This window comes from Prionailurus viverrinus, chromosome B1 (assembly GCF_022837055.1).
Source record: "Prionailurus viverrinus isolate Anna chromosome B1, UM_Priviv_1.0, whole genome shotgun sequence".
NCBI classification, from domain to species: domain Eukaryota; kingdom Metazoa; phylum Chordata; class Mammalia; order Carnivora; family Felidae; genus Prionailurus; species Prionailurus viverrinus.
In genome coordinates, this window is record NC_062564.1 from 116,920,065 (window position 1) to 116,934,202 (window position 14,138).

At 33.9% G+C, this 14,138-nt stretch overlaps 1 protein-coding gene across 3 annotated transcripts in view; it reads right to left on the bottom strand.

The window, feature by feature from the left end:
• AIMP1 (aminoacyl tRNA synthetase complex interacting multifunctional protein 1) overlaps nt 1-14,138 on the bottom strand; it is a 42,854-nt gene that overhangs the window by 18,368 nt on the left and 10,348 nt on the right. For all 3 annotated transcript variants that reach the window (XM_047855066.1, XM_047855068.1, XM_047855065.1), the window contains exons 2-5: nt 13,988-14,121; nt 11,387-11,500; nt 8,029-8,193; nt 5,208-5,413 (exon numbers count right to left, since the gene is read on the bottom strand). In XM_047855066.1, coding sequence (XP_047711022.1) covers nt 5,208-5,413; nt 8,029-8,193; nt 11,387-11,500; nt 13,988-14,121 — 619 coding nt within the window. The remainder of the gene's footprint in view (nt 1-5,207; nt 5,414-8,028; nt 8,194-11,386; nt 11,501-13,987; nt 14,122-14,138) is intronic.

A 14,138-nucleotide genomic window follows, 5' to 3' on the forward strand; every position in this document is an offset into this window, starting at 1 on the left:
CCCAAACTGGGAAGATGAATCTTCCTAACATCTGGCTTTGAAAAACAGGAGGACTTAACTCCAGAAGCTTTAAAAATCAGCAGGGCTTAACTGGGAAAACCAGAGAGTGACAGTAAACGGAGCCCCCACACTAAAAGAGCCATCACCAGACACAGCACCAAAGCATCAGTTTGAAGTATCTGAGGTACTTGTGAAGATTTATTGACTAATCTTAGGATATGTTAGACAGGCAGAGATCTGCCAGAAACATCTCTGGGAAAGAAAGTAGTGCCAGAGGGCATCATTTTTCTTGCTCTCCCCCGCCTAGATGGCCTGAAGTTTGCAGAAGCCAGTGCTATCACTCTCCATCTAACTTACCAGCACCACATGCCCAGCCCCAGCATTCCCTTGCATACATGCACCACCTAATCCACCCACAACAGGAGGTACCCTTCCAAAGCAGATCCTACCATGTCAAATACAGGAAGCAAGCAGGTCTTAGACCACTCCAAAGTGACTGCAGCCCTGGAAAGAAGGGGAGATAACCCTACACACCAGCACAACCACACTTGCTGCAATGAGGCCTCTTACCAGGCTGTTCAGGGAGAAAGGCTTGCCCTTCATGCACCTGCAGCTGTTACAGAGGTTACCTGCAGACAGTTAAGGTGAGTGCTGGCTCCATCTACCAGTAAGCTCACAAGTCCGTCAACAGCAATGGAAGTAAACCCTGCCCAGTGTAAGAACAGGTAGCGAAGAGAGTCACTGTAGTCGTAAGCATATCTACAGCCACACCAATCTTGAAAAAGAAGAACAAAACTAGAGGTATCATAATCCCAGATTTTAAGATATACTACAAAGCAGCAGTAATCAAAACAGTATGGTACGGCACAAAATAGATACATATAGATCAATGGAACAGAATAGAGAGCCCAGAAATAAAACTATACTTATATGGTCAATTAATCTATAACGAAGGAGACAAGAATATATAATGGGGAAAAGACAGTCTTTTCAATTTATGGTGCTGGGAATACTTGACAGCCACATGTAAAAGAATGAAACTTGACCACTTTCTTACACCATACACAAAAATACACTCAAAATGATTAACGACCTATGAGACCTGAAACCATAAAACTAGAAGAAAACACAGGCAGTTATTTCTTTGACAAAGGCCATAGAAACATTTTTCTAGATATGTCTCCTCAGTCAAGGGAAACAAAAGCAAAATTAAACTATTGCGACTACAAAAGCTTTTGTACAACAAAGGAAATCATCATCAAAACAAAAAGGCAACCCACTAAATGAGAGAGACATTTGCAAATGATTCTTCCCATAAGGGGTTAATATCCAAAATATATAAAGAACTTATACAATTCAACATCAAAAAAGCCACAAACAATGCAATTAAAAATGGACAGAGGGCCTGAGTAGGTATTTTTCCACAGACAGACAGATGGCCAACAGATATACAAAAAAATACTCAACATCACTATTCGTCAGGTAAATGTAAATCAAAACCACAATGAGATATCACTTCACAACAAGCAGAATTGCTAGTATTAAAAAGCCAAGAAATAAGTGCTGGCAAGGATATGGAGAAAAAAAATTCTCATGCAGTGTTGGTCGAATGTAAATCAGTGCAACCACTATAGAAAAGGTTTGGAGGTTCCTCAAAAAATTGAAAATAGAAATACCATATGATACAGTAATTTCACCACTGGGCACTTACCCAAAGAAAATGAAAACCCAAATTCAAAAAGATACACACCTTTACGTTTACTGCAGGATTATTTCTAATAGCCAAGATATGGAAGCAACCCTAGGGTCCACAGATAGATGAATGGATAAACATGCATACATACATATGTGTATGTGTGTGTATATACATATAGAAATATACATAATGTGGAATATTCATATAGTGAAACATTACTCGGCCACAAAAAGAATGAAATCTTGCCATTTGAGACAACATGGATGGACTTAGAGGGTATGATGTAAAGTCAAAGAAATCAAACAGAGAAATACAAATACTAAATGATTTCACTTATATGTAGAATCTAAAACACAAAAGAAATAAACAACAGACCCTTAAATACAGAGAACAAACCTGTGGTTGTCAGGAGGGAAGTGGATAGGAGAGTGGGTGGGAGGATGGGCAAAATAAGTATAGGGGATTAAGAGGTACAAACTTTCAGTTATAAAATAAATAAGTGATGGAGATGGAAAGTACAGTATAGGGAATATAATCAATAATATTTTAGTAACTTTGCATGGTGACTACACTTATTGTGGTGAGCACTGAGTAATGAATAGAAATGTTAAATCACTGAAACAATTGTACACCTGAAATTAACATAACACTGCAAGTCAACTATACTTCAAAAACAAATATCAAAAGTATTATGTACACTGCATATAACATTTAGGCCATTTCTACAATTTGTCATAGAAGTGAACAGAAATTTCTTTAATCTTCACAAGTTGAAGTGTCTTAATTTTTTCCCCATTTAGCAAAACCAAGGAACACAGTTGTTTATGTTCTTTCAACAAGCTTAAAATAGCATACAAGAGAATTATTACAGCAGGGGAAGAGAAAAGGCACATTCTAAATAAAAAAAGATGGTTTGCGGGTGCCTGGGTGGCTCAATTGGTCAAGTGTCCAACTCCTGATTTCGGCTCAGGTCATGATCTTATGGTTCTTGAGTCTGAACCCCAATCAGGCTCTGCACTGACAGCACAAAGCCTGCTTGGCATTCTCTCTCTCTCTCTCTCTCTCTCTCTCTCTCAGCCCCTCTCCCACACACTAGTGCATGCTCTCTCAAAATAAATAAACATTAAACAATAAATAAATAAATAAATAAATAAATAAATAAATAAATAATGCTTTTATAAATTAATGTTATGGGAAATTTACCCCCAAATCCTATTATTAAAAAATAATAAATAAAAATAGTAACAGGCCTAAGACTCGAATTCAAAAGGCCCCCTTTTCAGAGGTCTTCATGAATAAGACTCTTCTTCATATACATAATTTGAAAATGCCACATGTTAGAAAAGAAGTTATAGAATATATGTATAAGAAAAAAGAACAGGGCTGTCTAGATGCAACTGTTAAAGCATCAGATGATACCCATGGACCTTTACATTAGAAAAACACACAAATCTACAAAGTTTAGTATGCAATTTGGGGGGCAAAGTGCTTCTGCTTTATACAATATTTACTGCTACTGTCTTGACAGGTTAGATACAGATGTGTGTATAAACAGCTTTGTTTAAGGCTATGGCTGACAGTTGTAGGAAGAGAAGAAATTGTCTGCAACTTATGGGAACAAAAAAGATGAAACCCAATGTAGGAGGAGATTTTCCAATTTGAGCTGGCTCAAGATCAATTGGTTCTTTTCTCCAGAGCTTCTTATGAACCTAACACCATAAGCAGTTATAAAGAAGTCCTGGTCCTAGAAAAGAGGAGTGTTAAAAAGAGGGAAAAAAAGCATACACAGGAACCAAGTCTTTTTTTAAAGAGAAACTTTCACTAAACTGCTTCTATCTGTTTTTCTCACCTGAACAGAACAGCCAGATGATCCTATTAATTTATGAGGTAGGCCATGTTTCTCCTTAGTTCAACAGGTCTCCAATGGCTTTCACCTCATTCAGAATATAAGTCAAAGTCTATACAATGATCTGTAAGATCTTAGGTCATCTGGCATCCCTCTCTCTGATTTCATACTGCATGGTATTCCCCCTTATTTACTCTGCTATAGTGACACTGCTTCCTGCTGTTCTTGCAACATGCCAGGCATACATCTGACTTACAACTGCCTGAAATGCTCTTCTACCAGACAGACATATGACTTTTCTTCACTTTCTTAGACCTTTACTTAAATGTCTCTTTATGATGCCTTCCCAGGCTACTTTATATAAAATTACATAATTCTAACTTCAATTCACAGACTCTTTCCCTACTTTATTTTTCTTTTAATACTTACCACTATTCAATATACTCTATATGTTGATTTTTCTCACTACCCCATAGGGTTGTGAGCTTCACAAAGGCAGGTTTTTGGTTTTTGTTTTCTAAACAAATCTACCTACCTACCTACCTACCAGTCATCCTAATGCACTGCTATATCCCTTATCTAGAATAGTGCCTGGAAGTATCTGGAAGTATGAATGAATGAATGTAGGGATTTATTCAAAATCGCAAAGTGAATAAGCAACAGAGTTGGCAATGAACAGAGAAGAACTATTTTAATGTTAAAAGTCTACAGCCTTTGCAGTATCTCCGAAGCACCATGGGGCAAAGGAAATAGGCAGATGACTCAAATTACTATGGAAGATGCCTTGAAAGACCAAATTAAAACCATTATTGCCTGTAAGTTTTTCCACTGTCATTGGAAATACACACGTGTCTATACACACACACGCACACACACATACACATATTTTAAAGACCTAAGTAATAACAAAATATAAAACATCCAGTTTTTAAGAAACAAAAAAATCCATTACAAATTTTAAGTTCAAGCTCCATTAGCCCCTCTCTTTTTTTCTTCAAGTATGAAAATATTTTTTGAGTTATAAAAAAAAAAAAGAGAGATTCATTCTTACCCTTACTTTTCAGATTGATGCTTTCTGGGTTTACATAACAGTGATTTAAAAAAATCAAGGAATAATAAAATTCCATGACAGAACAATGATGATAAAGATATTTATACTATATTACATATAAAACACTAAACTAAAAACATTTTAAAAACTGAGAAAAAATAATGCATCTTTCTTCTTTTTTTAAAATGTTTATTTATCTGAGAGAGAGAGAGATTTATAGCATAAGCAGGGGAGGAGGAGAGAAAGAGGGAGAAGGAGAATCCCAAGCAGGCTCCACAGTCGGCCCAGAGCTGGACATGGGGCTCAAACTCACTAGCTGTAAGATCATGACCTGAGCTGAAATCAAGAGTCGGATGCTTAACCAACTGAGCCACCCAGATGCCCCATCTTCTTTCTTTCTATCCTCATGAATTTGATCTTAATTTGCAACTCTTTTGCAGGTTTTTGGTACTTTTATTCACTTTTTTTGGTGAAATTTATTTTATTAAAAATTAATCAAATCATCCAGTCAATACTGGCTCATGTGGTATGGTCACCTTATACAAAATTATATGGAAGAACATCAGGAAAAAGTGACATGTGTATGCAGAAGTAATTTTAATTGTACAGATTACCTGTTCAAGAGGAACATGATTCACCAGGCCACTGACAACTGTTCTTGGGGCTGTTTCTCCAACATCTATTTCTTCTACATATAAAGAATCTGCATCAGGATGTTTTCTGGCAGTAATGATACAACCAACTCGAAGATCCAGACGAGAAACATCTATTGGCTTAGAGTCAGCACTTCCTGCTATTGATTGTTTTTTCTCCTTTTTCTCTAAAAAATATTTTTGAATGGTTAAACTTCAGAAGTAAAACAAAAATAAACTATGAAAAACTCATTAGCTTCAATACTGATGAGCTTCAAAAGAAAAAGAGTGTTTATCTCCTACCTTCACTTAAATAGTAACACAGGAAAGAATTATTCGAGTCATAATTTCCCGAATCCTAATTTAGCTATTTCTTTCTTAAATAACTGCCTAAATCTCTAAAGACATAGAATAGAAGCTGGTAAACCATGTTCATTTATTTACATAATGTCTATGGATGCCTTTGCAGTATAGCACAGTTGAGTAGTTATGATGACTTTTTCGTCTGCAAAGCTTAAGATATTAAATGGACTTTTATTGAGAAAATTTGCCTTTCCCTGAAACAGAGTTGGAGAAAATCCTTTAAAATTTTTACTGTTGACTCTTTAGAAAGTGAAAAATCCTTTACTTAGGAAGAACATCACAATTAGTAGCCAGCTAAGAGAATGAACTATATAATCAAGTATAATTTCACTGATAAAATGTTTCTCTCTTTAAACACACCAATAACTATACAATGAATTTCACCATTTCTTGTATTTCTCTGAACACTTAGGGTTTTAGGTTTATCTGAGCAACTATGGAGAAGAGAACATTTTATTCTAATGTTTTAAAAATACTCCTCTTATTTATGTTGAAAATCTAACTCTTATTAGCATTTTGATCACTTTGATCACTGAATCAAAATGTGACCTATGAAGAATTCATATTCCTTAAGTTTACATTTAGCTTCTCTGGCAGAAAAAAAAGTAAAACAAAATACAAACTTATTCACCTGCAACCTACAGGGTAGAGATAAATAGTTGTGACTTAGAAGCACTCCTTCTCGATTATACCTTTGTTTAATCTTTGAACAAATATTTACTGAGATCCAAGGCACTGAAAATCTCTTTTAAGGAAGACAGATATATATAATGAATATGTGACAAACATTACATACACAAAGATATAATACAGAAATGCAGAGATAAATAATTCTGCCTAAAGTGGGAAAGAATGATTTTGTGTAAGGACATTCACAATTTATACAAAGAGAGCTTACAAAAGAAGATGTAATTCAAAATAATGAACAATGTTTAATCTTACTAGAAAAAGCTAGTAAAAATCCAAGTGATACAGAATATACAACAAGATTACTTGGAAAAAATACACCAAAAACCTTAAAGTAGTTACCTTTGAGTGATAATCTATATATTTAATATAATGCAGTATAACAGTATATCTACATATCTACATTTTTAACTTTAATCTACTCCCTAGGCATTTGCAATACTTTTATCAGGAATCCATAGTCCATAGGTGACTGCAAGCGTCAAAATCTATACCAAGAGCTTAGTCATCATAAAAGATTTTAGACATGTTTCGTTAAAAGATGAGCGATGCTCACATGTGGCGGGCTACAAAGACTGTATTGTAACCATAGCCTCTGCATGAGCAGAAATGGATTCTGGCAATTCTAGCAGCCAAGCACCAATGGAACACCCCACTATCCCAGCACTGCCCAATATGGTAGCTGCCAACCACACATAGCTATTTACATTTAAATTTAAAATAATAAAAAAACTCTGATCCTTAGTCACACCAGATACATTTAAAATGTTCAACAGCCATGACTGGTTATTAGCTACTGTGTTGGATTATGAAGCTATACAGTATCTCCATCACTACAGACAGTACCACTGGACCAGGCATTCTAAACATAGAGCTCCATTTGGTCTTGTGTACTTCCTCCTCCCACAAAGGAAGACTCTTGTCTCGTTTGACTAGAAGATTAATCCTGCAGTCACAAAAATACAACGTATCTTATTTTGGGTATGAACTTCATCATACTTAGAACAGGCTGATTGCTTTGTGCCTACATCTGAATGAATTTTATAAAGTGAAAGAATTAGTTTGAGTTGCTTTCACTATAACCATACCACCCAGTGGTGAAGTTATGTAGAAGATGTACAGCTCTATCTACTTCTAAGAAAGGTTACTGATGTTTACCAAAAGGAACTGGCAAGTGTTAGATGCTAAATTGGCTTAGGTTAGTTCACAAATTCCTCAGCCATATTTTCCAAAAAATCTTAAGTGGTTCTAAGTGTTATGAGAGGTATGAATAATGAATTATAAAAGCACTTTTTTTAGACATACCTAGAAAAATGAAATCTACAAAGGAGTAAAGGAGACGAGGTCAAAAAAGAGTCAGATTTATGAGAATAGCTTCAAGCAATAACGTTAAGGATAAATTAGAAAAGACTAAAAAGCTAACTTTCTACCTGTGACTTCTCTGAAACTGAAATATACACTAAAATTTAGTCACATCAAATCACATATGGACCTTTACACTTAATCTCTACTTTCTATGTTTAGTTATGTTAAAACATACTCTACCTCAAATAACACACTCCTACCCTGTCAACCTGGTCAATCTTCACATATTCCTTTAGAGCCCAGTTTCTATATTCCAATATCATACTGTTCCTAATTTTATTCTAGTTCATAAAGGTTTCAACTTTCTTTTGACACCACTATTAATATCGAAAATGTTGACATCTGATAAACCAGTCAAGAGCCAAGTAACCTTGAAGTTTAACAATACCTTTCATTTCAATTTTCTCTTTCATCTTTTCTTCTGCTCTTCCTCCTGTTATCTGTTCTTTGGCACCAGAAGATACAGTTGTTATTGGTATAGACTGTATCACTTTTTCGGAAACTGTGGAATTAGCTTGCAGTGAAGTACCAGATGGGAATGGTATTTGTTTCACTGATACAGAAAATGAAATAAAGTCATTATGAACTCTTTTTAAAAGAAAATTTCACTGTATATAATTATCAAATCTCTACTCTCTGAGACTGTAAAAAGGCTGCCAAAAAATTAATAATATTTTAAACATGATAAAAGTTAAAAGATCCTCATTTAATCACTAATGACTCAACTGACACAATTGCACACAATAATAATGACTAATATTTATCATGGACTATGTCCTAGACACTTTTCAAAATGCTTTATATAAATTAACTCTTGTATTTCTAATACCCTAAAAGCAGTACGTTTTCTGTTGTTGTTGTTTTTTAGAGAAAGAGAACAGAAACAAGGGAAAGGGGGAGACAGAAAGAGACAGACACAAAGAATCTTATGCAAGTTCTATGCTCAGTGCAGAGCCCAAAATGGAGCTCGATCCCATGACCCTGGAATCATGACCTGAGCTGAAATCAAGAGTTAAGACACCCAAGCGATTGAGCCACCGAGGCACCTCTAAAAGCAGTAACTTCTATTCACATCCCCATTTACAGATGATCAACATGAGCAATACAGAAGTTAAAAACTTGGCCCATCACACACAGAATGAGTAGGAAAATAAATTTATACTGAGGCAGTCTGTCTCCAGAGACTAGCCTCTCATGGTTTGGCAAGATGGCATGTTTTTCACTCAGGTTTTCTTTTATACTGAACAATTAACTAGGAAAGTGTTTTAATAATAGTCATTTCTTTATCAGCATTAATGGAGATGCAAGCCCATAATTCTATTTCAAAAAACTTTTTAAGAAAGAAAATTCCTTCAGCAATGTTAAAAACACTCTCATGGCCTAGTGAATATGGAAAAACAAAATCTTGTGAGGGATTTTGATGTGGGTTAGATTCTGGCCAATATTCAGACCACTTTTCTGAGGTATTTTTAAGTTCCCTGGAGGCTATTGCTTCATTAAGTAATGTGACACTCCCTATTTTATGTTCCACCATTCGACAGAATACAATACTTTAATTTAAGCTGTTGATATGCTTTAGCATTTCATTAATAAGATTAGAGTTTAAAATGTTCCAGGGCAAACTTTTGGAACTGGGAAAATGGAAAGCAGTTTTACACTGCTAATATTTTAACTGTTTATTTAATTCTGTACCTGTATTCCAAATCTCTTTGTTGTGGAAAAGATCACATTTTTCATTAACAAACAATATTCTCTTCAGTTGATAGTTTTAAGCACACATTATTGATTTTTCCTTACTTTTGTTTAGCTCACAAAGGGTAGAACCCATACTACAGAATTCAAAATAAACCACTCACTGACAGAATAACATGATAGGAAGTAGCAAGAGAGACTTTCACTATACTTGGGCCTACTTAACTCGCTTAGGAAAGATTTTCTATAATATAATCAAATGCGTCTCTCTGTGTGGTACTTTAATATTGTAACAGAGCTATTATTATTGTTGTTGTTCTATAATATAAATTTGTCTAGACACCTTTAAAATAATTCAGTAAAATTTAAATTTTTATTTATAACATAATTGAAATGATAATTATCTGCTGAGTTGAATAACCTAAAAATTATATGATTTCAGGAGTGCCTGGGTAGCTCAGTTGGTTAAGCGGCATACTCTCGATTTTGGCTCAGGTCAAGATCTCACGATTGAGATTGAGCCCTGCATCAGACTCTGAACTGAGTGTGGAGCCTGCTTGGGATTCTCTCTCTGCCCCTCCCTTCCTTGCCAACACGCATGCACTCTCTCTCTTTCTCCCTCAAAATAAATAAACATTTATAAAAAACTTTATGATTTCAAGCAAATTACTTTATAGCTGTCAGCTTTAATTTCCTCATGTATAAAACAAGGACATTTGTGTACACAATTTTAAGGATAAAATATATAATATACATGAAGCACTTGGCACACCTGCCTGGCATATAGTAAAACTTAATAAATGTCAGCTAAATATTATTATGGCTTATTTTCAATAACTAATAGGGAACAGTGATGACCTAGTTGAAGCATATAGCACAGAGATTAAAAGCATAGGTTTTTTTTTTGTTTTTTTTGTTTTTTTTTTTCAAAAATAAACATAAAAATTTTTTTTTAAAAAAAGGGGCCCCTGGGTGGCTCAGTCAGCTGAGCGTCTGACTTCAGCTCAGGTCATGATCTTGCGGTTTGTGAGTTCGAGCCCCACGTTGGACTCTGTGCTGACAGCTCAGAGCCTGGAGCCTGCTTCGGATTCTGTGTCTGCCTCTCTTTCTGCCCCTCCTCTGCTCACACCCTGTCTCTCCCTCTCTCTCAAAAATAAATAAACATAAAAAAATTTTTTTAACCAAAGTTTTTTTTTTTTTTTTTAATTCAAGTATAATTAACATACAGTGTGCTACATTACTTTCACATGTACAGTATGATTTCCCTGATGAGGTAAGAATATACAATGGAAAAAAGACAGTCTCTTCAACAAATGGTGTTAGGAAAACTGAACAGCTATATGCAAAAGAATGAAACTGGAGCACTTTCTTACGGAATACACAAAAATAAACTCAAAATGGATTAAAGACCTAACTGTGAGATCTGAAAGTTCCTAGAAGAAAAGATAGGCAATAATTTCTCTTGACGTCAGCCACAGCAACATTTTCTAAACATTTTCTAAACTGAAGCAAGAGAAACAAAAACAAAACTAAACTACTAAGACTACACCAGAATAAAGCCTTTTGCACAGTGAAAGAAACCATCCACAAAACAAAAAGGCAATTAACTGAATGAGGGAAGACACTTGCGAATGATATATCTGATCAGCAGTTAATATCCAAATTATATGAAGAACAACTATAATTCAACACCAAAAATAATTATAATAATAATAATTCAACACCAATAATAATAATCCACTTAATAATAGGCATAGTACCTGAAGAGACATTTTTCCAAAGACATACAGATGCCAACAAACACATGAAAAAGATGCTCAACGTCACTAAAAGCATAGGTTTTTGAAACCCAGCTCTGCCACTTTTTGCATGAGCTCAAACAAGATCATTTGCCTTTCCTAAATCTCCATTTTCTCTTTTGTAAGGGGAACAATTGCATAAGAAGGGCTACTGTGGGGATAAAATGAGAAATCTAGCATAATACCTAACTTAATAAACAATGATATAATTACTATTATAAATCAAAACAACCTATTATTTCAATATTTAATCACCTCCGTTTTGAATTTCTGCCTGAATTAGCTCTTGTTTCAATTCTTCAATTTCTTTCTTTAATTTAGCATTTTCAACTCGAAGTTTCTTCTCTTCTCTCAAAGTTGCCTGCAAAACTAGGATCAAGAAAATCCAGTAAAGATATAGCCATGTTTTCTAAAAGGTTTCTTATGAATACTATTTGAAAAGAGCATAGCAGTATAAACACAACTAAGATAATACCAGTAAACAAATTTGTCTATTCCTTTATATCAGTTTAGAATTTATTAAACTACAAAAACGGTAAAAAATCTGTGAAATAATAACAGAACAGAAAAGTTTTGTTTATGGGGCACCTGGGTGGCTGTCAGTTGAACATCCAACTTTGGCTGATGTCATGATCTCACAGTTCATGAGTTCAAACCCCACGTCCAGCTCTGTGCTGACAGCTCAGAGCCTGGAGCCTGCTTCAGAATCTGTGTCTCCCTCTTCCTCTGATACCCCCCTACCCTGCTTATGCTCACTCTCTCACTCTCAAAAACTGAATAAAAATTTAAAAATAAATTTTTTTTAAGTTTTGTTTATGAATCGTTTTTCCAGCTTCCATAATGATGCTAATGACAAATCAATAATACATAAACTATCAAAATGAGACAAATATTAAGATACATTATTATTTCTTTAAGCTGGAGATCTAATGATAGCAAACCATAAAAAAACTATTCTCACTTCTTTCTTTTTAATCATTACCTTGTAAAAGTACAATCTGTTATTCTTTTTTTCCTAATTTCTCAGAGGTTGAGCTGGGCTGCCAAATATTTAGTGAGTGAAATAGCTTCAAAGATTTGCTCAACATATAATACGTGCGTTAAAGGTGAGCAACAGGATATACAAAAGAATAAAAACAAAACAAAACAAACAAACAAAAAACAATGATTCTCAGTGGGGTTAGGACTGCTCCCGAGGTAGGATTCTTAAAATCTGTGGGAGTATTTTGGGGCATTTATTGGGCAGAAGTCAGGGATGCCAAATGTCCCGAAACATGCTAGATACACTCATAAAATGAAGAGCTGTTTCACATTCTACAGAATTTTCCACTGACCGATTGTACATGTGTGTAGGTGAAAATCCTGTTAATCATTTGAGCCTAGATCCTATGTTTTATATATAAACACAAAATATTATTAAACATTTTCATCACACCCTGAATTTTTTATAAATCAAGTATCATATAAATCAAGAATAAACTATTCTTTGCTTTGTTCACAGCCTTACCCGAAGAATTATTCATCATTCTGAGTAAATCAAAAACATAACTGAAAGCTGCTTCTGCTATCGGAGTTGCTAACACAAAGGCAGACTAAATAAACACTCATATCAATTAGCATTATATCTGTTGCATTCTTGGTGATTCTATGTATGTGAATCATATAGCATATGACTTTCTCATATGTCTGGTAATACCATCCACCTAAGAATTTACTTACTAAAATACGTATTTTTATTATTACTACCATTTATAAATTACTTTCTTTTTTAATTTTCCTGTGTATTAAATACATGATTAATGTATGGTTTGAAATTATGTGTATAGGTAGGTTATTTTATCTAAAAAATATTTTATTTACAAAACATTAAGAGATTTTACAAAATATTTATTGCAAAACAGGAACAATGGGACTGGGAAGCATCAGGATAGGCTACCAAAAAGTAATAATGACAAAGGTGAAGAATAAACACGCACTAAGGGTAGAAAGGTTCCTTTTTCTTTTAATTAGCAAAATTAAAATGTTAGTCAAGTTGTTAACAGGCACCCATATGAGAAAAAATTCACAGAAGAGATTAGAGATCATCTCTAATCTCTTTATCTTACTAATGGAAAGAAATATTAAAAACTTTAAGAAAAATAACAAGAAAAATCCTTTAAGAATTTTAAGAAAAATAAGAAAGTTTATAAAACATTATAAAAAAGACATAATTAAAGCAGTATTTTAAAATAAAGAAAAAATATCCTGTAGAGTAAATGTACAATTTTGTAAGCCATTCACAATCTTATACAGCAAAGAAAAGCATTTCTTTAGTTATGGTAAAAGACTTAGGAATTTTCGTCACACCATTAACATGGACTATTGAAAAATAGAATATACTTAACAAAATTCAACCTAAATCCTAAAAGGAGAAATTCAGATTTGATATTTTTGTACTTATCATAGCAATTTCTAGGTAAAATTTAAAGACATATTGGAAAAATGTAAAAATCATTTCAGAAGATGCCTCAGTAGAGGGTAATATGAGTATATATTTTCACAGGAGATATCTGAGTTCATATTTGATTTTACCCAATTTTCTTCATTTTACTCTCCAATTCTATATCAACTTATTTTAAACATGAATTTTCCTTTAGCACTCTTAAAATAATACACTGTTTTCCTTATATTACATTCATTACATATGAATTTTAATTTATCTCAATCCCAAAATATTTTACTCAAAATTAAAATGTTAAAGGAATCTAAGTTATCATCAAGATGATGAAATAATATTTACGGGGTAAACACAGTTTTTGTGCTGTCAATATGTGAATTCCTTTTAAGTATCTCCTCAGAAAATGTAAAATCTCTTACTTGCTTTCTCCTTAAGAAGAGCAACTTGCTGCTTTAAATATTCAATAATTTGATCTGCTTCTGCACCCTTCTGTTCCAGTCTCTTCAGAACAGCACCATTAGTTGCCATTTTTTTAAAGATACGGCAGAAAATCCTAAGTGAAAAAATAAG